Source organism: Poromitra crassiceps, assembly GCF_964638095.1.
Source record: "Poromitra crassiceps genome assembly, contig: HAP1_SCAFFOLD_1194, whole genome shotgun sequence".
Lineage (NCBI taxonomy): Eukaryota > Metazoa > Chordata > Actinopteri > Beryciformes > Melamphaidae > Poromitra > Poromitra crassiceps.
In genome coordinates, this window is record NW_028151216.1 from 1 (window position 1) to 24,526 (window position 24,526).

At 43.0% G+C, this 24,526-nt stretch overlaps 2 protein-coding genes across 2 annotated transcripts; one reads left to right on the forward strand and one right to left on the reverse strand.

The window, feature by feature from the left end:
• Positions 1-308: 308 nt before the first annotated feature.
• On the forward strand, positions 309-8,833 carry LOC310771773 (collagen alpha-2(VI) chain-like; the record flags this gene model as incomplete). Its single annotated transcript, XM_083664296.1, has 10 exons — positions 309-365; positions 467-517; positions 600-698; positions 2,223-2,285; positions 2,381-2,416; positions 2,513-2,558; positions 4,195-4,347; positions 5,816-6,271; positions 7,033-7,071; positions 8,188-8,833. The coding sequence occupies 10 exons, from the start codon at positions 309-311 to the stop codon at positions 8,787-8,789; spliced, it is 1,602 nt and encodes a 533-aa protein (XP_083520422.1). The 3' UTR covers positions 8,790-8,833.
• Positions 8,834-9,105: 272 nt separating this feature from the next.
• LOC310771774 (X-ray repair cross-complementing protein 5-like) lies at positions 9,106-23,578 on the reverse strand. The gene is made up of 21 exons (XM_083664297.1): positions 23,529-23,578; positions 22,836-22,949; positions 22,549-22,732; positions 21,848-21,896; positions 21,591-21,713; positions 21,030-21,221; positions 20,738-20,852; positions 18,344-18,482; positions 18,021-18,133; positions 17,020-17,082; positions 16,078-16,215; positions 15,908-15,998; positions 15,547-15,677; positions 14,285-14,481; positions 13,434-13,524; positions 13,155-13,224; positions 12,869-12,978; positions 11,094-11,190; positions 10,816-10,883; positions 10,134-10,208; positions 9,106-9,921 (listed from the first exon to the last, which is right to left on the reverse strand). Exons 1-21 carry the CDS (start codon positions 23,544-23,546, stop codon positions 9,907-9,909), a joined length of 2,193 nt encoding a protein of 730 aa, XP_083520423.1. The 5' UTR covers positions 23,547-23,578; the 3' UTR covers positions 9,106-9,906.
• Positions 23,579-24,526: the final 948 nt, after the last annotated feature.

Below are 24,526 nucleotides of genomic sequence, written 5' to 3' on the forward strand. Positions count from 1 at the left end.
CGGCAGAGACTTTAGGCAGAAAAGAGAAAAAACTTGAATGGATGCGCATCAGAGGAGATTGCCATCTACCTGCGTCTACCCTCCACTACACCACTGACGTCCGGCCATGGTGGGTTTCTCTGTGTTGCTTTCTCTCTTCTAGGGGGACCAAGGCCTACCAGGACCGAGAGGCAAGCCAGGAGACCAAGGAAACCTTGGGGGAAATGTATGCCGTCTATAACATTGATTTAAAATATACCATGATAAACTAACACAACCCGCTATCTTGTTTTGAGTGGATATTTAATGGAATATGGTTGCAGGGCACCATGGGAAACCCTGGAGATCTTGGAGCGAGAGGAGACCCTGGCCCCCGTGGACCAAAGGTGGGCAAAGATGATCTTCCATATTTGCTGTATATTAAAAATTAGCAAAGTTCATCTCTTTAAACATTCTAACATTTTGTTTCATCTCTTTCTTTCCAAAGGGTGATGAGGGAAGAGAGGGATTCAGCTATCCTGGACCAAGAGGACCCACTGTACGCTTTCCTGTTTGTCTTGTAAAAGTATCCTGTTATTAGCCCCCCCCCCCCCCATTTTAAACCAACACTGTTCTTCCAGGGAGACAGGGGTGACCCGGGCAGAAAAGGACCCAGCGGGGGCCGAGGTGAATGTGGTCACAAAGGAGTACCAGGAGACAGCGGGACACCAGGAGAGCCTGTAAGTTGACTGAATTAACCCATCTACATGTAATGCAGTGTGCCTGTGTTCTGTGCAGGGAGGGGCCAGGCTTATACATGTAAACAGACAGCTGCTTCATACCAGAGGAACAGGAGATAAGCTCCTCCCCTATGAGCCATCTTGTTTGGAAGATCTGAGTATAACTCAACGAGACGGTGTCCCTCTTCTGGTGTATGAGGCAAACCTCCAGGCATGTTCACTAGGGATATGCAGGGCCGCCCATAAGGGGGGGTAAAGGGGTAAGCTTCCAGGGGCATCGCCACTAGGGGGGGCATTGGAGCCAGGCAAAAAAATCAAATAAAAAATAACTTGAAAATCTTGAAAATGCGGCAACTAATTAATTTTTTGCAAAGAGTCGAACAAATACACAAAACACAGCAGCAGTAACAAGGCATGCTTGGGCAGGAGTGCTCCTGTGGAAAATAGTGCCATTCTGATGTAATCCCCCATCCGACCAGTGCAGTGAGAGGCAGCAATGTGCCGCAAGGCATCTAGTCTGCCGGAAAGCCAAAAGAAGAAGAAGAAGAACAAGGCAGGCTTGGGGCGGACCATTTTGCTTGGGGCAGCAGCAGCTAGAGGGACCATTTATGGTGTAACACACAACACAGACAGGTGATAGCAAACAAAACAAGACCGGTGATAGCAAAATGCCAGGAGCAAAACAAAAGTCAGGATGCCAAAATCGCAAGGCAAAAAAAAGTGGGAGCAGGCAAGGGCTTTAGACCCAAATTATAATCTGTTAACAAACTTTTTTCAGTCAGCTCCGAAAGCTGCAGCGTTGATATGAGTAAAGCGCGTGCGGGGGAGGGGGGGGCATAGCGGCTGGACCCTTCCAGGGGCACTGCCATCTCTCTGGGCGGCCCTGGGGATATGGTGCTGTGTCGGCTGCGTTCAAGACACCTCGGAACTCGGGGGGAAAACTAACTCCGACTTGTAAAAAATGAATTGTTGAGGTCGGAAATTATGGTATCATTTCAGAGCTCCGGTTTGTCCGAGTTGACGTCATCAAAGTGTTTGTTGACCTACAGTAATTGGAGGTGTAATTATGCAATATGTGTTTATATTTCACTCTGATTATAGCAGTATGTTGATTTCAACAGCTATTTTACCAATGAAATTAGCTGTGTATGGTTATTTTTTTTAGCCCCGAGGTAAAAACATTGTGAACGCAAGCAATGATGTTGGAAATCTCGAGTTGAAACGTCCAACTTCCGACTTGTCTTGAGCATTGTCTGGGCATAAGGCCCAGCCCAAAAAAGTGAAGGTGTATGACCATCACTTTGCCTTATGCTGAATAGTTAAATGAGCAAAACATTCCACTAACTTTGGCAGGGATTTGGGTTTGAGCAGCATCAGGGCCATCCTTGCTAAAAGTGTATAAGGCACTTTGGATAAAAACATCCACCTAATGACATAGGCTTCAATAGTTACTTAGTCAAAGAAATGTGAAGTTCTTATGCGGAAAAATGAGTCACTGAAAAATGCCTGTTTTCTACTGTTAAGGGGGAGCCAGGTCCACAGGGTGGGCCGGGAGAGCGAGGGCCCAGAGGAGAATCTGGACCTGATGTAAGCAACAGCCACTACAATCAAAACAATGACTTGACTGTCTGCATATTTCAGATCAAATTGCATCCCTCTCTGCTTCTGCTCTGTGTGTGCAGGGTGACATTGGACCTGTGGGGGATCCTGGACTCTCTGTGAGTCACATTTGAAAAGCATTACGATTTGAACGGTTATCTTCATCTATTTCCCCATCAATGCATTACTACTGATCTGCATCCCTTTCATTGCAGGAATGTGATGTCATGACTTACATCAGGGAGACGTGTGGTTGTTGTGGTAAGTAAGCAATTGTCATCATCATAGAGAGCTCCAGGAACGAGTCCGGAAATCATCGATGCTAACAGCCCTGGTTCTTCACAGTTTTCGCCTATGGGAGTTTTGAATGGGTTTTTGGCGCGATGCTTCTAATAATCTCTCTGGGCAACGCTGGCTTAATCAAACGCGAACCAGTGTTTAGTAACATCATCTTCACACATGAAGACCACTTTTAGGAGTTTTGAAGCTTCTATGTGCCGTTAAAAGGGTGGCTAGCTAGCAAACGGCTAAATGAGACTACAATGTCGGCACGGATATTATACGTCATCACGAGTGAACGCGGAAATTCTTTCTCTCGCAATCAATGCGTGGACGCCTATGCGACACTGTGTGTAGTTCTGGATTAGCTTAGCACAAGCTTTTTACCTCTAGGGCTCGCAGTTACGCTTCAAAACTCATGAAAGTGGTCCTCATGTGTGAAGATTATCCCGCTGAACCTTGGTTCGCGTTTGATTAAACTTGCGTTGCCCACAGACATTATTTGAAGCATCGCGCCAAAAACCCATTCAAAAATCCCATAGACAGAAACAGTGAAGAACCAGGAAGTTCGGGACTTCCGCATTCAGCCTACAAAAATACGTCATCCCTGGAGCTCTCTATTAGACTAGACATTTTGCACGCTGTCACTCAAGTCATTGTGACATCACTGATGATGTCACAAGGTGAGGTATGCCTCTGTGACGTGCAGACCCTAGTTGAACTACCAGCAAGCTAGTCTGGGCTGAAAAGTCTAGTTATTTTGATGTCCGGCTCGTCCCCCGGCGGAACAAAAGGAACGAACCAATCAACGTGCAGCTGTGCTCCAAGAAACAATTCCGCTCCATTCCTGCATTCCGTTCATGATGAGCAGAGTTCCGTTCAGAAAACATTGGCGACGCGAGTATCCAGCTACCCAAGAACAGAAGCTAAAAAACAAAAATTTAATTTCGGATACAAAGCTTCTGTAGTGGCTTCAAAGATGTAATCTTATGGATCCGGCAAGTTTCTTCAAGAACCTCTCGGAATACTTTGTTTGGTATATCCATGCTTATTATTTTTTTCCCTCGAACTCGTAGCTGCGGCTAACTACTGCTGCATTTCTATAGCGGAACAACCACCGGAAGATGGGGGCGGGTCTTAGACCGGAGATCAAAAACCTCAAGTAATAACAACCAGTCTCTCTCCCGAGTCCCGAGAGAGAGAGAGAGAGACTGGTGACGCGAGGTTACCAGCAAGCTACTACAAAATGTAGTTCACTACTCCCCAACACTGATGACATCATTAGTGGGTAAGGCATCATCAGTGATTTATGACATCACAATTTATTCTATGGCATCACTGATGTCAATGACAACATTAGTGGCTATGACATCAGTGGGTATGTCTACGATGACATCATCAGTCACCACTGGCCACACCACAATTCAGTCTGGCCACCACTCCACGATTGTGGGGCATGACATCACCAGTGGGTATGACATCAGTTGGTGGAGTTTGCATGCTCAGTTGATGGATATTATGTTAGTAAGATATGCTCCAAGACAATATACACAAGGATGAAGCAAACAGCCAAAAAGTTTCTTTCAACACGCTAATCCCTTTGCTTGTCTTTTGCCAGACTGTGAGAAACGCTGCGGAGCCTTGGACATTGTGTTTGTGATTGATAGCTCAGAGAGCGTTGGGCTGACCAACTTCACCCTGGAGAAGAACTTTGTTATAAACACAATCAACAGACTGGGCTCTATGGCCAATGACCCCGCATCACTAACCGGTACAGTTCAGCAAAAACACAGAGGACAGAAACAGAGTACAAAAACACAGAGGACAGAAACAGAGTACAAAAACACAGAGGACAGAAACAGAGTACAAAAACACAGAGGACAGAACAGAGTACAAAAACACAGAGGACAGAAGCAGAGTACAAAAACACAGAGTACAGAAACAGAGTACAAAAACACAGGACAGAAACAGAGTACAAAAACACAGAGGACAGAACAGAGTACAAAAACACAGAGGACAGAAGCAGAGTACAAAAACACAGAGGACAGAAACAGAGTACAAAAACACAGGACAGAAACAGAGTACAAAAACACAGAGTACAGAAACAGAGTACAAAAACACAGAGGACAGAACAGAGTACAAAAACACAGAGGACAGAAGCAGAGTACAAAAACACAGAGTACAAAAACACAGAGTACAGAAACAGAGTACAAAAACACAGAGTACAGAAACAGAGTACAAAAACACAGAGGACAGAACAGAGTACAAAAACACAGAGGACAGAAACAGAGTACAAAAACACAGAGGACAGAAGCAGAGTACAAAAACACAGAGGACAGAAGCAGAGTACAAAAACACAGAGGACAGAAACAGAGTACAAAAACACAGAGGACAGAAACAGAGTACAAAAACACAGAGGACAGAACAGAGTACAAAAACACAGAGGACAGAAACAGAGTACAAAAACACAGAGTACAGAAACAGAGTACAAAAACACAGAGGACAGAAGCAGAGTACAAAAACACAGAGGACAGAACAGAGTACAAAAACACAGAGGACAGAACAGAGTACAAAAACACAGAGTACAGAAACAGAGTACAAAAACACAGAGGACAGAAACAGAGTACAAAAACACAGAGTACAGAAACAGAGTACAAAAACACAGAGGACAGAACAGAGTACAAAAACACAGAGGACAGAAACAGAGTACAAAAACACAGAGGACAGAAACAGAGTACAAAAACACAGAAACAGAAACAGAGTACAAAAACACAGAGGACAGAAACAGAGTACAAAAACACAGAGGACAGAAACAGAGTACAAAAACACAGAGGACAGAAACAGAGTACAAAAACACAGAGGACAGAAGCAGAGTACAAAAACACAGAGGACAGAAACAGAGTACAAATCCTTTTGCAGACAGGTTTTCAAAAGGACAAGAAGCGGAGGCTGCCATAAAAGACAAGCTATTTCCAAAGATCAAATTGGTTCGTCAACATATTGGACATAAAGTGAGATCCAAAAGTATTTGGACATATTATGTTGGCTCTCTACTCTTATTATTACTTTGGATATGACTATGGTGTCAAACTACAGACTCAGCGTAATAATAACTGCATTTTCAGTTATACAGAATTAAATGAACAGTTGGCACTTCAGTTTGGTTCATATAAACAACTGAAATACTTTCTTGATTGAATGTGTTTTAAATGTTTCTCTAACATGCCTGCCTCCTCTAGGCACGAGAGTTGGAGTTGTACAATACAGTCACAACGGGACCTTTGAGGCCATTCATCTCAACGATGCAAACATCAACTCCATGTCTGCCTTCAAGACGGCAGTGAAGAATCTAGAGTGGATTGCTGGGGGCACTTTCACACCCTCCGCTCTCAAGTTCGCCTACGACAACCTGATCAGGAGCAGCCGACGAGCCAGGGCCAAAGTCTCTGTGGTGGTGGTCACGGACGGCCGCTTTGACCCGCGCGACGACGACGTTCTGCTCACCTACCTCTGCAATGATAACAGTCTGGTGGTGAACGCCATTGGGGTCGGTGATATGTTTGGACAGACACAGAGCGATGACATCCTGGGCTCGATAGCGTGCAAACAGAAGAACCGTGTCCTTAGCATGAAGCGTTTCGCTGACTTGGTGGCTGAAGACTTCATAGACACGATGGAGAATGTGCTCTGCCCCGGTGAGCCTCTAACGATACACCCAGGAATAACACTCGACTGTAATGACATTTGAAGAGTTACTGTAGGGTCTAGTTTACTAGGGGTGCTCCGATCCGGCTAAGCCACGATCCGATTCCGATTCCTGGGGTCACGATCCGATTCCAGAATCGATTCTCGATTCCAGAATATAGAATCTATTCTCAATTATGTAGTTTTATATTGCAATAACACACAAAGGTAAAAAATGACAAATGTATTAATGCTGAACTTCAAATTCAACTTGTATTACAGTCAGGGCCTAAATTCATTTAGCAAACTAGGGGGGAATTCCCCCCTTATGTTCTTCAGATAAGATGGATTTATAGGCTGGGGGGGATCTGTAGACTTTGAGAAGGATTTATAGATTTTGGGGGGAATACATTAGGCTAACCAGAGTTCTTAAGTGTAAGAGGTGGTGGCACCGTGGCAGTACAGTACACAAATGACATGAACATTTGGACACTTATTCAGCCGGTATCTTGCATGTTGCGTTCAGGTGCACTGTAAAAAAAAAATACATATATATTTTTTTAACGATTTTAAGAATCGATTCTTGGGAGTTTGGAATCGATCCAGGAATCGTGGCGTTAAGAATCGCGATCCTTTCAGAATCGATTTTTTGGAGCACCCCTATAGTTGACCCTAGCTAAGTGTCTAGCTAAGTGTCAGCATTCTTTAGCTCAGCAGAACAATGGTTGTCCTCCCATTTGTTTCATTCTCGTCTGTTTGATGTCCCTTCTAGACCCGGTGATCGTGTGTCCGGATCTCCCCTGCAAAAATGGTACATTTGATTCATAGTCAGTTTGTTGTCTGTCCAAAGTTGGAATGCAGTAGGCCTACCACTGAAAGTCAACAGTTGACAGCGGAGTGTTTTTTTTTTTTTATTGAACCCCCCCCCCCCATTTTCTCCCCAATTGTGCTGTGACAATTCCCCTGCTGTCCCGGCCGTTGCTCTACAGTAGTACCCCCTCTGCTGATCTGGGGAGAGCGTAGCACAGGCTTAATCCCATGCCTGTGAAGTCGCCAGCCACTTCTTTTCACCTGACAGCGAGGAGTTTCACTGGCAGGATGTAGCGTGTTGGAGGATTATGCTACCCCCCCCCCCCCCCCGAACAGGCGCCCCGACCGACCAGAGGAGGCGCTAGTGCAGTGACCAGCACTCATACCCCACCGGCATGGTGGCTCAGTGGTAGAGCCGTCGCCTCACAGCTAGAAGGTCCTGGGTTCGATTCTCACCTGGGACGCTGTGAGCGTTGAAGGAATGCGTGCCCGTCCGCATGTCCTCGAGTGCCCACCGCCCGGGTGGGGTCGTCAAAAGGGCCTTTCTGTGTGGAGTTTGCATGTTCTCCCCATGCCCCCTGGGGGTTTCCTTCATATAGGAACCCCTCACCAAAACATACAATATCCTGGTTGCTAATGTGGTGCCTCCTCTGGTCGTTAGGGGCGCCTGTTCGGAGGGAGGGGAACTCGTTGGAATAGCGTGAACCTCCCACGTGCTATGTCCTACCGGTGAAGCTTCCCCTGTCAGGTGAAAAGAAGCGGCTGGCTAACTGCCCATGTCTCGGAGGAAGCATGGAGCCAGTTTCGGCTCTCCCCAGATCGGCAGAGGGTGGAGCAGCAACCAGGACAAATCAATTAAATTAGCACTAATGGGGGATAAAAATGGGATAAAAAAAAATTGGGAAAAGAACATTTAAAAAATATATTTTTATTTTTGCTCCAAGTGAAATGTTTTATGGTCACTCACGATCCAGTAGGTGGCTGTAGTTGGCCTGGTTCCAGGCTTAAAAGTTGTTATATAAGGATTTTTCAAAAATGTCTATGGAAAGTGGAGTGCTTTTACCTTTACACTAACCAGACGCCCCCTAGCTGAGTAATTTGTTGACTGTCATCACAGAGCCTGATGTGGCCCCATGTGCCCAGCGGCCGGTGGACGTGCTCTTCCTGCTAGACGGCTCAGAGCGCCTCGGCACCGAGAACTATCGCCACGTCCGTCGATTTCTGCAGGAGGTGTCGGAGTCTCTGACGTTGGCCCGGAGTCAGAACGACGCCATGCGAGCGCGCTTGGCACTGGTCCAATACGGAAAGGAGAACGAGTACCAGGTGGCTTTCAACCTCACACATGACCGTGGCGTCATGGCCGAGGGCTTTGCGCACATGTCTTACTTGGATTCTTCCTCCAGCGTGGGACCCGCCATCCTCCACACCATCGACAATCTCTTATTCAGCGGAGGCGTCCGTCAAACCAGACGCAACGCGGAGGTTTCATTTGTTTTCATTACCGACGGCGTCACCGACGGCCAGAGCCTGGAGGAAGCGGTCAGCGCCATGCGCAGAGCACAGGCCGTCTCCACAGTGATCGCCGTAGGAGATGACGTCGACCAAGAAGTCTTGAGGAAGCTGGCCATGGGCGACCAGGAGGCCATCTTCAAGGGGAAAGATATCTCTGATCTATTCCAATCCAGGCTCTTTGAGCGTTTCATCCAGTGGGTATGCTAAAGAGGGACCACTGCCTACTGGACACAAACAATTGTATCCGTGCTACTGCTGTTTTATCATATATGTTATATATATATATATATGTTATATATATATATATATCATATCATATAGCATTGAGAGACTGGTTTACTATGGATTCTACTGAGCATTGTAAAGGATGCAAATTATGTCACGTAATATTCATTGTTTGTGCTTAACTAGATTTGTCAGGAAAATGTCTTCACCGTGGACATACTGTCTTCACCGTGGACATAATGTCTTCACCGTGGACATACTCTTTTTACAACAATGTAATACAATTTGAGCACTCTTCATCGACCACAACGCTTTATTGAAACACTAATTTGAGACAATAAACCTGCAGTTTGTTACACAGGAGTGCCGTTTTCTGTATAGTACCAAAGGCTTGAAGGTTAAAGGAACACTCTGCCCATTTTCAACCAGCATTGTATCATTAGAACATCAGTAGTTTATCAGAAAACTGTAAACTGTTTTGAAGTCTGTCATTTAATTTGACAGTTATTGAGTGTTAAACTGTGGACCAGTGACATCACTGGTCCACACTAACTCAAATGAATAACTCATTAACTCAAATCAACTATCAATAACTGTCAAACTATTCATCATTCATCTAGTTTGACAGTTATTGAGAGTTGATTTGAGTTAATGAGTTATTAATTTGAGTTTAACACTCAATAACTGTCAAATTAAATGACAGACTTCAAAACCGTTTGCAGTTTTCTGATATACTACTGATGTTCTAATGATACAAAGCTGGTTGAAAATGGGCGGAGTGTTCCTTTAAGGTTAATACAGAGGTTTTGACATTTAAAATCTGAGATTTTGAAGATGCTACAAACGAGACATTGTCACAGTCTGCATTACGTGTAGTTCTGATCAATTTGAGAGAGAAGTGGCATGAGTCATACTGATGCAAACCACACTAAACCATGTAGTGAGTCAGTATAAACTACTCACAGTAGTGTGATGTACTACAAAGTATCTGTGGTCTCCAAGTGAGAGGCAGAACAATGGACGGCTTAATGGGTTTGGTCTGGCTGAATGATGACATTCTTCTCATAGTTCTTAATGTCCAGAGGATAAGGCTCTCTTGTTACATCATGTCCAGCTGTACAGGAAGAGAAGAAAAAAGAAATGGGTCTTAAGAGGTTATATCAAATGTCTCAATAGGCCAAACACACCTCAGTCACAGTCATCAGGCATGCACACAGACACATCCGGCGGGTAAATAGCGTTAACATGTGTTTAAAGCACAACAGGCCAAGCATGAGAGAGCCGAAGATGGCCGTCTCAAACAACATATTCCACACAAACCCTTACCAAGTCATCCACATCTCCAAGATCTTCCATTGCTGGTGCAGCCACCTCCTGTTTCTTCTCCTCTGTAACCAGAAACTAAGGACAACAAAAATAGACTTGGGTCAGTACTGACACGGACAATGTATCAAGATCAAATACAAACAGTAATAATACATGCTCATTCTTCACCATGATTAACCCATTGATAGCTGATGCAGCATTTGCGTGTATATCCCTCATTTGTGTGTGTATCCCTTTAAGACTTCTTAAAGTGTCTTAAAGGGATACACACACAAAATGCTGCATCAGGTATCAATGGGTTAAACTAGTGTCCTCTAGTAAGAGAGTGGCGTCAGCGGAGGACCAAAAATGCGAGACTCATTAGCCAATGAACAGCCAGGAATGGGTCTCGCGCTACTTTTGCATGCTAAAATAAAGCTGATAATGTACAATTTGATTCAAGGGATGAAAAACCCTTTCAGAGTAAATAAAATAAAAATAAAAAATAAGAGTACAACACAAACTGTCTATTTTGCTGCAACTCGACAGCGCTGCTTTTTTTTACTCAAGAGTTCCACTTTCTACTTCCTGGAAAAAAACTGGTCCATTGGAGTGAATGGAGATGTCAGAACTCTTCTATTATACGGCTCTGGGTTAAACCACCTCACAACGGTTTCAATAGGAGAGTTTTCCACAAACGTACCTGAATAGCATCATTTTTGGATATGGTGCTTCCCTCGACCTCGTCCTTGCTGATCAGAGTTATGGCATCTGTCAATCAAATAGCCAGGATGAAACCCACAAACACTGAAAACCTTTAGCAACCTCTAGCAGACTCAGCTCAGCTCAGCTCAGCTGGCTTTCAAACATCCACCCCCCCTTTTAGTCTCATCTACTTATCATGAACCCAAAAGACATTAGGGACAAATTTCATACAAGTGGGATAAAACATGCTGCCCGCAATAAAGAGGCGTATCATACCTTGGACAAGCAGGTCCCAGAACACCTGCAGGCCTTTGTTTGGAATGCTCTGTTTCAGGGACTGGAGGGAGCTGTTAAACAAATCAGCCTTCCCCAGCTGAATTAGGAAAGATATTAAACATTCACAAGCCATTTATGATTCTGCTCCAAGCCCACATGCACTTTTACGTGTACACACACACGCACGCACACATGCATGCAGACACGCATACACACACACACACACACACGCGCGCACGTACACACAGTTCAAATCATGACAGACTCACTGTAATCTTTTCAAATCTATGTATTCTGAGATCTCAACATGATCTCATATAGCACTTAAGATGGATGCACTCACGTCTTCATGCATTAGCCAGATGGATCTGGGCTGCACGATTTTGAAAAAATATCTCATTGCGATTATTTTGACTGATATTGCCATCGGGTTATTATGGGGAGAAAGAACTGCCAACCACCAAGTGAGGTGGAGGACATTGTCAATGGCTCCCTAGAGGAGCAAAGGGCTTAAGTCAAGTAAGTCAAGATATGATTTGTGATATCAGAGGGAATCATCATTTTTACACATTGACCTATATATAATGGACCAACATAGCTCATTGACTTTGACACAGCAAAATTAAGCTCACTTCCGGATATTGTTTGATTTCGTTTGATTGGTTGAATGAATTAATGCTACACGGAAGTACGAGGGGAGGGGGCAGCTGCCCCTAGCGGCTGCCAGGGGAGTATCTGAATTTTTGCTCTGTCTCCCTTATCGCCGTAATGCATTATGGGTAGTCAGCTACTTTGGCTAATGTAGTGGCTAACGCTACTTACTTTACATTGCAGTAAAACGGCACTGAATGACCAAATTGATTTAACTTTTAACCATTTCGAGTAACACTGTTTCCATACGGACCCCCAGCGTTGGTTAGTTGTTTATAACGTGACTATTTAAAACCTTAACGTACTCCGGTTTCTGTGCTGAATCCAATGGTCTGAATGGTCTGAATACAGAGAAGGCTTAAGGCTTTATCTAACGGTATAAATAACGTTAAATGGTCCGCCATGTTATGGACGTTAGATGTATGGTATCTATATAGTTACGTGTGTCTACTAACATTATTAAAATATCATAAAGTAACGCTATTTTCTGATAACTTGCTCAACTATTACTTGCCACCTGATGCCTTGCGGCACATTGCTGCCTCTACCGGTCGGAAATATTACTGTTCTTATTATCCGATGTTTGTCGTCAATTTTCCTCGAAATGAGCTATCATTTGGAAAACGGAGCGCGTTAGAGCATGAAAAAGACTTGAAATTGTTTTTTCAGACCATACACTAATTTGGAATGTGTTTATATAAGACCTAGACCGAGAGAGAAGTTGGCTCATTTCCCATATAGTTGAATGGATGTTCCCCTGGGAGTGCTACACAAGCTGCGACCCCCACTGGCCATTTGAAAGAATGCAATTTCCGCATAGGCGTCAAAAATAGGCAGGCTGAAATGCCCACTGTTTTTACATCATTATTCGCATTTTCATTGAAAAACATGATTTTTTGGAGGGATCTATATCACACAATTAAAGAGGTTATCTTAAGTCTGTAGGCCAGGACATCTCTGCAGCACGACCAGATTTAATCTAAAATTTTATTTACACTTTTCACCTTTAACAAATATTGCGCCTCCTGCGATTTGAAAATTGCAGTAGGCCATATTGCGATTTGGATTAAATTTTGATTAATTGTGCGGCCCGAGATCATAGATCATAGGGGATGTTTATTTACCTTAACTGAGTGCTCTCTAAAGGTCTGGATACAGGTGATGCACTTCATGTAGTAGTGTGTGTTCTTGTTGCTAAGCAACTGGTCTATCCTGTGAATCAGCTGCTGACAGACTGGGAAGGACATGTTGGGGTGGGGGGGTGGGGGGGTGTCACGACAACAACAAAAAGATAAACAGAATTACTACAGCTGAACATGAGTCATGGTCAGTTAATGCAACTGGAACAAAATGTTCATCCGGACAGCTGGTCTTCAGCTGCCCAGAAGAGACATCAAAAGTGATTCTCACCGTCTCCAAATGGAAGACTCTTCTGTTTGATCAAAGAACGGAAGTCTCGGGCTGGATCCACGCTACCCACCTGGTGAAGTATTAAGTATGGATGAGAATACAATGTAACCTAAATTAAATATTCCAAATAATAACATACAAATTTTTTATGTAAATTTAAAGCACTCCTTTAGAACAAGTGGACTAGTACTTTATTCACATGGGCTGACTAAATTAGTATCCGTTTGTGTTTATTGGTTTATTACATTATTATGTCATCTAGCGCCCTCTGCCTCTCACCGAAGTAACGGTGCCTTCAACAATGCCAGCCAGGTTGTAGTCCTCCTCTTCCTCATCTGCTTTTGCCTTCTTGGCATCCGGCTCCTCAGTGCTGTGTAGCAAGAAAAGTGTTAGACTAGCAATGATTTAATAATACACTCTTGACAAAGGTGAACTAAGGTGTGCTCTGCTGGTCAACGGACAAGATAAAGCAAATAATTAGTCAAATCCAACACAGACAAGAAATATATTATATATCTGAACATGTAATATGTTGTGTTTAGTTCCAATGCATCCATTCATGATCCCATACTGGTGTCGATTTTGGCAACACAATATCAGGGTTCCCACACCTTCTTAAATATCCAATTCCCTCAAATTCAAGAGCCAACACAGCATAGTCAGGTCAGGTCGCACTTGTGAATGAGACCTCGGTCTCAATGTGAGTTTACCGGTTTAAATAAAGGCTAAATAAAAATAAATAAATATTTGAGACACGGATCAAGGTGAACTACTGTTACAACACTGAGGGTTTTTATCATGAGAACTAGCAGCTTTACAGAAGCTCACAGACAACTATTCAAAAGAGAGGCCTGAATGTGTGAATACTTCTCAACTGTGCTGTGTTAAACCTATTCACGAACATTATAAAAATATCAAAAGAACTTCAATTTATATTCTTCCACAAAATCTATAAATTCAAGCCATTTCGATGACTCGTCGTTTAAGGCCTTGATTTTTTAAATTATTATTATTAACAAACTTTCAAAGATTTCAAGGACCTGTGGCAATAAAAGTGATTCTGATTCTGTGGGAAGTTGGAACTCCAAATAATGCATTTTCCATACATGACTAAAAGGCTCGAGACTCACCCTTTTCCAAAGATCTGAGCACTGGTCTTCACCTGCTTTTTCTTCTCCACCTCCTTCAGGGGGAAGAGCCTCTTCATTGTCTCTAGCGGAGCCTGGCATCGTGCACTGACCGCGCTGGGACGTTCGAGAGCAGCCTTTAGCCACGGCTCCATGGGGGGGAGGGGGGTGTCAGGGCTCACCGCCCGATGGTGCAGACACTGAGGCAGAGGGTGGGGGTGGGTGGTGAGATACATAGTGGTTGAGGGAGAAGTATTATAGGCATCTAGCAAAATATAGACGTTTTAACTTGACAACAAAAACATTCTAAATTGAACCCCCGCTCACTTCCTGTTGCAGTGTTTGCTATGGACATAAAAGAAAAAAAAACATTCAAGTGCAGGACTGACCATTCTGTGAAAACCGTCTATACGGCTGAGCGGCGAAAACAAAAATAACGATGTCGAGTGAATATTTCTGCAGTTTGCTGAATGCTGAGAAAAAGGAAGTGCTGTGGGGTTGCGCTCTGGTGAAAACCGTCTATACAAGGAACACACACCTGCTTAATCATGCAATTATCCATTCAGCCAATCATGTGGCAGCAGTGCAATGCACAAGACCATGCAGACACAGGTCAGCAGCTTTAGTTAACCCATTGATACCTGATGCAGCATTTGCGTGTATCCCTTTAACACCGTGAACCGCGCGACGCGGTTAAAAATGTCTTAAAGGGATACACACACAAATGCCGCATCAGGTATCAATGGATTAATGTCATCAAGCATCAGAATGGGGGCAGACATTTTGATCCCAGTGGCTTTGACCATGTGGCATGGTTGTTCGGACCAAGAGATTACATGACCACTATCCAGGTCACCCAGACGTTTTTCCTGGGAATGCTTGATTTTGTTTTTAAAAAGTTGTAATTTGTGCACTAATTGCAGTGCGATTGCAAGGATCATCAAAACATTTATTTTTATTTTTTTAATGATCTGCTTGTTAGCAAGTAGCCTCATTTGACATGCATTGTGGAAAAACTGGGACGATAAAAACGGCAACCACTGTCATTTTTAAACAGAATTACAAATGTGTGTGTGTGTGATTTAACTTTGCAAAATATTTTAGAATCATAAAATAACAATTACCTGGGGAAGGACTGCCTGCTCCACCATACCAAACTACAGTACATTGCAATACTTTGCCAACTGCTCCACTCAAGACGTAATGGAAGCGCATACAGTGCTGTATTTCTTTAAAAAGTTCCCAAACAAATTGGACTGCAGTACCTGGAACAGCCTCTGGTAGGCAGGGTTGGGAATGTGGTGGGACTTGAACATGTCCACTTGTTGTCCATTCTCGTCCTCCTCCACCAGCATCATGGAGTCAATCAGAGAGTCCACAGCAGACAGCTGGGCCTCTAGAGGCAGGACAAAACACACAAAAGTAAATTTTTCCTCTTCCTCTTTCAAACTTTCAGACCTGGTTTCTGCCTTGAGGACATAAACCAGGTCTGAGGAAAAGCCAGAGCTCATACCTTACACAAGTGAAAATCCTTTTTTAACGCCTTACTAGAAGTGGAAATAAAAGTATGTATTATTAAAGCACCATACTGTTTCTTTAAGTAAGCATCAGATGCAGCAATAGTACCTGAGGGAGTGAACTTCTTGTTGTTTTCAAGAGAAGGATATGTGAACTGTCGGAGGTCTTCCGTGAAAGGCAGCTGAACGTACATGAGACACTGAGGAGAGCGTGGGACAGTGCGGTTAGATTCTGTCAATCTAGTGGGAAAGGCAGCATGTTTTAGACCGTGATCTCACCTCATACTTCTGCTTGATGCAGGGGAAGGCTGCTCCTACTTGAGGGTTGGTGCCCCGGTGGTAGGCGTAACGTACAATGGCCACCATCTTGAGTTCGTCCAGGGCTCGCACGAGAGCCGACAGCGCCACTCCCGCATGCTGCTCCGACACAGAAGGAAACAGATCTGCATCACTATGTAGTAAACAGCTTAGGGTTGGGCAAATATCACAATATTATAGACAGGATACTTCAATATCATTAATGTGACAATATTTCATGGATGAGTATTTGAGATATTTACACACAAGACCATTTTGAAAATTAGTAATGATCATTAGTAATCAGTAATGTGTAATCAATAATAAGTAATAGGGCTGTGAATCTTCACTGGCCTCACGATTTGATTACGATTCAGAGGGCTACGATTCGATTACGATTATCGATGCATCTCGATACATCTTAAATCGATGCATCACTTTTTCGATTTATTTTTTCTCTCTTTCTTTTTTCTCACTGTGTGGCTATTTTTAAAATAAAAGTGCATTTGGAATTGCATTGTATTATGATCCATAATTAAAATAAACAACTGCATGTACTTCCATTATATTTTATTTGATTATTATTATTATTATTTTTTAATAATCGATTTTTGACATTTGTGAATCGATGCAGAATCGTACACGTCCACATCGCGATGCATCTTATAATCGATTATTTTTGACACCCCTAATAAGTAATGTGGATATGATGAACAGGTAAAGCCAGTCATATTTTACTCAGCCAAAACAGGCTAAGTTAATGAAATTGAATTCCTTTACCAGGAAGAAGTAACATTTAAGTTTCACAATATTACAAAAACCAAAATCACAGACAATATCTATTGTCTGATATCACAATATCGATATTGTATGATATATCACAAAGCCCTGAATCAACTATAGACTCATTCGCTCATTTTTCACCTCATCATCCTTTGGAGCGAACACCTTGAGGACTTGGCTCCCCATGAAATGATGACGTTGCACCTGCAGACGGCGTGAAAACAGAGTAGGTCAATGTAGACAGACAAATGAAAGAATGAAAGTGACACCGGCTCAGCTTCACTATCCTTGCATTTATCTTTGCATTGTTCCAAATTTGTTGTACTTGGTCTCAATACTCTTTAGACCAGTGCTGACCAATTTGGGCCCCGCCACGGATTTGTTTTTGTTTCCCCCCCCCAGATTTTTTATCCCCCATTAGTGCTAACTTAATTTATTTATCCTGGTTGCTGCTCCACCCTCTGCCGATCTGGGGAGAGCCGAAACTGGCTCCATGCTTCCTCCGAGACATGGGCAGTTAGCCAGCCGCTTCTTTTCACCTGACAGGGGAAGCTTCACCGGTAGGACATAGCACGTGGGAGGATCACGCTATTCCAACCAGTTGCCCTCCCTCTGAACAGGCGCCCTTAACGACCAGATGAGGAACCACATTAGCAACCAGGATATTGCATGTTTTTGTCAAATTGTCATGGCAAATTGTTTACAAAAGATGGACAATAAAGCTGATTTTCAAAGTACCTTGAGGATTTTTCAAGTTGTGAATTAAGTCAGATTTCTCTCTTGATTACAAAGGTGGAAAATACAACTGTTTTTAACTGGGTGTTTACTGATTAAATGTTTAAGCTCCACACAAATGCAGATGTTTTTTTTTTAAATATATATAACCAATTGCAAATTATTACAATTACCAAACAGATAAAAAAGTAGATTATTATATTGAAATGTTATTTTAGATTTAGAATGTTAATTTTCTATAAAACACAATACATTTTAATGTAATTCCACAACGTTTATTTTTGGCCCTCGGCCCTCCACCCAGATTGAGTTTTGGCCCTTCATGGGAAAGAATTTGGGCACCCCTGCTTTAGACACCACCTACGATTACACCAACATCAAAAGTACAGTACAGTACAGCACAGTACCGTGTTCTGTTTGGCAAAGCCTAGAACAGCAAAGCATTTGCCATCGTGGGTGTACTTCATCTGGTCTTGGTCGACTTTGGAGAAGGGAACGATGTCACTTCCATAACGGAAACCTGCACAAAGAAAAGACATGAGGAGTCTGCTTTTCTTCTTCTTTTACAAGTATAATAACACACATCTTGAACATGCAATTTGATCTTGAATACCATCTCCACTCCAGTGGGGGTGTGTGTGTGTGTGTGTGTGTGTGTGCGTGCGTGCGTGCGTGCGTGTGTGTGTGTGTGTGTGTGTGTGTGTGTGTCTATGAGCCAGCACATCCTCACCCTGGATGGTGTCATCCTTCTGCACCTCTGTCTGGTTGTCATCGTCCAGACAGTAGACGGTCTCTTTCTTCACATCTTCTTTCTGGCTGGTTTGAGCTTCAACTGTAATCCACGTCTTCTTCAGTTTCTCATCAGTCACCTGAGAGACACGATGAGACACGATGAGGGAAGCAGCTCTAGATAAGATGACACCAGATCAACCTGGAAGACTATTAAACTATTACTGATGTGTGTTGTTTGGATGATCCAATAGTGATATGGAAATAAAGTAAGGAAACATATTATTTTGAAACATCACCAACACACCAGGGGCCAGTTGCACCAACTGGTCTTACACTGGTCTTAAGCTAAGTTGGTCATAACTTTACGACCTAACAGCTACGCCGGTTGCACCAAGACGGCTTAAGCCTTCTTTTCACTACGACCAGGCGTAACTCCTACGCCTCGTCAGGAGGAGGCGTAGAGCCTGCCTGTCTCCGCGGAGACCTTTTTGAGTCCTTACCGTCATCGTCGTAACACAGCCAGTTCTCCGTCTTTGAAAGCACGATGTTAGATTATAACTAACTAGTTGTGTGGCTTAGCCTTCCCAAATGTTGCCGTTCATTTTTTAGAATTTAATACATAGAATTGGGAACGTTACATTCAATTTCATTCAGACTGTCTGTCTGGCTCAATCGCCGCCATTTTTCCCCCAGAGCGAGGGAGGGTGGGATGAGGGAGGGTGTAGTGATGCACATACAGTAGTGGCTGAGAGAGCGTAGTGGCACAGTGCTCCAAGCAGGTCGCGAGGCACATTTTTGCAACATCATCCAATCAGGGGGCATTCCCTGGCAATTCACATGGACGCGCATTGCTACGACCAGCATAGTTAAGACCAGACGTAAGCCATGTTGGTGCAACAGGCATAAATCCACTCTAAAGACTGGTCTTAACTAAGACCGACGTAGGAGTTACGACCAGGCATAGTTAAGACCACTTGGTGCAACCGGCCCCAGACCTGCATAATTACCCCATCATAAAGCAATGATCCTGCTCCAAAATTACACATTACTAGTATGCGATAATACTTCAAATATCAATAATTATGTAGAAGGTAATGTACAGTGAGACGGTAATTATTGCAAATTAAGCCCTGACAGGGTGATTCTTGCAATCCTTGAAGTGATGTGGAGACCTGGCTGCCCTGAAGGGGTTTATCTTGTAGAAATGACCAGCATGCTGTACATTGTAGAGCTCTTCATGTTACAGTGAACATAATCAAGGCCACGCCCACCGCCGCCATATTGAAGGACATTCCGATCCAAAGTGTGTCAAACTCGCCTCTTCAAATGGCCCAATGTCGTGGTTGTTTCCGAAGTGAATTGGCAATGGTCACTTTGCTCCCACAATTCTTTGCAACGTCACGGGCCAGCCTAAATGACGACAACAATGGCGGGCGACCGGCAGTGACCAGTTCACTTACAAAAATGTAAATCTAACTTCCTAATTGAACCTTACAATAATTCTCACTGCTAAACCGATAAATGGCCGGTGAAAGTAGTTTAACCTCTTGACAACACTGATGAGCATCTGTCTGCCTTGTTGACACATGCGATGACACCACACACATTACATTACATTACATTACATGACACCACACACAATTTAAAACTACCGAAGAAGATTCAGAGTTCAGACCACACGTGAAAAGTTTATTTGAGTTCTGAGTTTAAGTCAGGATTCTGAGAATAAAGTGAGAATTCTGAAAATAAAGTTGGAATTCTGAGATTCAGAATTCTCAGATTAAAATCAGAATTCTCAGATTAAAGTCAGAATTCTCAGATTCAAGTCAGAATTCTGAGGGGAAAAGTCAGCATACTGTTACATCTTTGATGATGTCACTCACTGATGATATTACCGATGTACCGAAATTTAAATGTCTGGGCTCCCTAGATTTTTGTGACATCAAAGTAGAAGCACAAGCCAAAAAAGGTTGGGACCCCTGGTGTAGGGATTAGCCCTCTGGAATGAAAAGTACCCATTATCCAATTCATTACACAGACATTTATCACCATTTGACACAAAATACTCAACTTACAGTAACTTACAAGCTTCTGCAAAATAAGTACGCATAATATAATAATAATGATAATAGAGAATAATAATTAAAAAAAGTACTGTCTGCAGTAACATCTTTTTGCCACTATGTGTGTGTCGCTAGTTAATTTGATTAGACAGAATCAAGCAGACTTTTTGACTGTGGACTGACATGATTAAATGTGAGCCAGCGGCCTGTTTTTCAGAAATAACAGTCCTCAGAATGCATTCCTTGGCCAATCAGAATTGAGTATTCAACAAAGCGGTCTAATGAGCATGTACGGTATAGTAATCACGTGTACTTGATGATCGACTTACTGCTTTGTAGCCAACAATGCGGATAGACAGAGAGCTGCCAATGGTCAGCTGGCAGGGCCAGGCCATGGGCCTCCTCTCAATACGCTTGAACATGGACAGCTTCTCCACTGCATCACTACAACAGCAGCCAAGCACAGGAAGAACGAAGGTCAAGGATCTCATCCAAACAAAGTGTTCACTCACTGCAATTCATTGATGTCTTCTCGAAGGATTAGACTTGATATTCTGAGATTAAACCAGAGCATGCTGTACGGTACATCAAGACAAAATGTAGTAAGACAAAAAAATGAACCTGAGGGTGTAAACCTCATCCAAGCCTTCCTCTTCATTCAGAGTCAGCATGATCTGTTTGACCAGCTCCAGGCCTTCCTGCTGCACTGTGGACAGACCTTTCCCTGTGCCCGGCCGGCTGGAGCCTCTTCTCTCCTCGTCTCTTTCACCCTCCTCATCGTCGTCACCATCCTCTTCCACAGGGAACGGCAAGCTAGAAAACGCACATTTTTCAGAATCAATGTCAGATTTGGTAAATCAAGCAGGGAGACTGAGGACGGATACATGTGACCAAATGCCATGAAACAAGGCTCACGGAACCTTACATCACACTCATTTCACATCAGAAAAGGTTTGATAAAAATGCCCTTTTTGGTTCAATGATTAAACAAAATAATGGAATCTTCCCTATTTTGTGTAATATAGCGTTTTAAAGCTCAGAATGCAAAAAGATATAATATAAAACATGAAACAATATGCTGGGTTCCATACACAGATGTCTGCTTTCAAATAATATAAAACATGAAACAATATGCAGGGTTTCATACACAGATGTCTGCTTTAAAATGTCTCTGAACCTTACAAGAACTGCAGGGTGATGCCAGCTCTATTCAGGTTTCCAATAATAACATCCAGCTCATCGGGGTTGACGGGGGTGCTGAGGTCAGTCAGGAGGGCAACGTTGAGTGCTTCATACTTTTTCACTCTGAAAACAACACCAAAACAAAATGTCCTACAAGTTAAAAAACAGTCGCTCTAGTGGTTCGAGACATAGTGTTTTGTTTCTCAGCGAACGACAAGAACTCGTTCTAAGAAAAAGGCGTTGATAGGCAATCTTACTGTGCTTCTTTCCTAATGATATCCATGCAGACAACAAGAGCATCCAGCCCTGATGAACAGCAGTTAAGGAGGCAATAACTTCTCAGAAAATAGGATGAACACAAATATGATTCTACAATCATCGATAAAGTAAGTGGGCTGATCCTCACCTCACCAAGGTTTCTACTTTATTGCACATTTTAAGTAACCTGATGTTTTTTAAGGCCTTTACATCCACGTCAAAAAACCTCGCCGAATGTGCTGAGGGGTGCGTCGCGGCTGGCGAACCTGCGCGCGCACCCTGCGTGCAGCTCCTCGAAAATGTGACTCGACGCAGCTGACGCGAACAGCGCGAGTATAATATAATGTAGATGGGGAGATAACAGGAGAGAGTGAAAGCTATGACCAGGTATATGCGTTCCATTCACTCCTTGGGCTAACGTGCCATCTAGTCATTGAAATCATAGTGAAATCAGACAACTTACTCATTTTTCTGGTTCCCCCTTCGTCAAGCCGACGTTCCAGTATGTAAGTCTAGCTGCCGCCGACAACGTCCTAAAGTCGAGGCTATGTTGAAGCATGTTTCTCAGGTAAGCAGCTCCATTCAACATTCAATCCAACATGCTATCAATCATTTGAGCAGATGTATTTTTCATTCGGTTATATACACCTACTGAATATACAATCCCACGGCACCAAGGGGAACTGGTGAAAAAGGATACAATCAGCTCGCTGGCTCTCAGGGTGAATCTGATTCTCAATTTCCTCCAGAAGATCAAAATCAGGTATCATGAGAGGGCGATGGACAGTGATGTTCTGGTACTGGCCGTCTCCGTCCAGCGGGTTCTTGGTGCCATCCGTGCCAAAGAGAACCAACGCCAGTTCATCCTTAGTCTCAGCAAATACCTGTGGGGGAGATTTTTTTTTTTTTTTTTCCATTCTATGTCAACGTGGAGGACAGAGGACTCTCGCTGGAGGTTGTTTACAAATGTGTTGAAGCCTAAGGTACCTGCCGCTGGACGAACTTCTGGATGACTTTTTTGGCTTGTTCAAAGGGAGGCTCTTCGCCCGGGGCAGAGTTGGCCATGGTGAAGCCCACATCCATGCACAGCACCAACGCTGTCTATATGAAAGGAAACAGCAGCACGTTTCACTAGCTAAATCAAAACAACACTGAAACTTTCACACTGTTAACGTTACTACTGCACAATCTGTGTTGTCTGTAATAACGTTAACTGTTTGTTTTTTTACGATGCAAAAATGAGTTTTCTAATTTAACCAATCAATGTGATATTCTTTGAATAGCACAATACATTAGAGCTTATACACCATCTATGGCAGGTTAACAGATATTGTTCAATTTGCCTGATGAAAACCCCTGTGTGGGTCGAAAGCTTGCAGTAGCTAGCTGTTTAAATTAAATATATTGGAGCTGCACCAGTGTGCGGGTATTTCTCTATTTTTTTAGGTTAACAGATATTCAAATCTTTTTTAATAGAGTTATTATTTTCACACACAGTCCCATCGGGGGCGTGACAGCGTTTGACAGTCACTCTCAACATGTCGCTACATGTCCGAATTAGCGTTGTATTGATTTGGTTGGAGCGTTGGATTTGGTTGTAACTTTTGACAAATGAATGCTTAAATAGCTAACATAACTAGATACGATGGTATTCAGTATGACATTTCACACGAAACTTACCTTAGCCGCCCGTGCCATTTTCTCTTTCTTGTTTTTTCCCTCTTCCCGGTCTCGCGTCACTCTGTTATGACTCCGGAGCGGAAACACGAATTACCAAAATAAAGGTTCCTATTCCGTATTGCTCTGAATACTGTCCCACGACTCCCACCTTATTTCTCGTGGTGCTTGTTATACAGTCCATGGTGCAAACTCAAACGCCCTCCAGCGTTGTGTTACAGGCACTGCAAATGTACCACATTTGTGTGGTAATGAAATAGATTAGATTGATGTAGAAAAGAATTATAACAATGAATTTAAAACACACATACACACGCCAATGCAGGTTACCCAATATAATGTGTTAACTTTTAATGGGTTTTAATCTCTAAAATATTTGGTATTGATCGGTTAACCCCTTACATCCCACAGAGAGCCATCTGCATCTGAGAAGAATGGAAACCCAGCTGACTTGTCTTTTCAGGAGATATGAAGCCATCTGAAAAACAATGACCTACAATGTGTTGCTGCATAAAGGCACGCCTGTAAACATGAGACAATGTTCCTGAGTGAGAATCATTCCAGTAAGCTGACAGAATATCACAGGATTGCTGTCTAATGTTGCAAAAGTTTATTTCATTTGTGTATTTCTTTGCTTTGCATCCTCTACTACAGTAGATCTAGATGCAACAAACTTAATGCGAAACACCCCATACAGACTTAACCATCCACAAGCATTGACTAATCCATGCCTTTACCTGTCATACAGTATGAAAATATTATAGAATTAGTTTACCAAGGTCTAAAAATATTTAAACCATCGAACTAGCTGGAATTACCTGAACCAACCCCTTCAGCTGTGTCAATAGTTGTTGTTCAATACATTTATTTAAAAGTGTCAAGTAAAAAAAACACTAGCTAGTCGCTACAACACTTAGAGCTAGTCTACTAGACTCAAATGGTCAAAATAAATTAAATTCAACATTCAAAAAATTCAACTTAATTTTAGTTGAGTGTAGACC

What these genes read in the sequence shown, in the direction of transcription:
- LOC310771774 (XM_083664297.1), bottom strand. An exon ending in GGCATCACCCTGCAGTTCTT is followed by an intron (nt 21,222 to 21,590) that starts GTAAGGTTCAGA and finishes TGCGTTTTCTAG; the next exon opens with CTTGCCGTTCCCTGTGGAAG. An exon ending in GCTCAGATCTTTGGAAAAGG is followed by an intron (nt 13,525 to 14,284) that starts GTGAGTCTCGAG and finishes CTTGCTACACAG; the next exon opens with CACTGAGGAGCCGGATGCCA.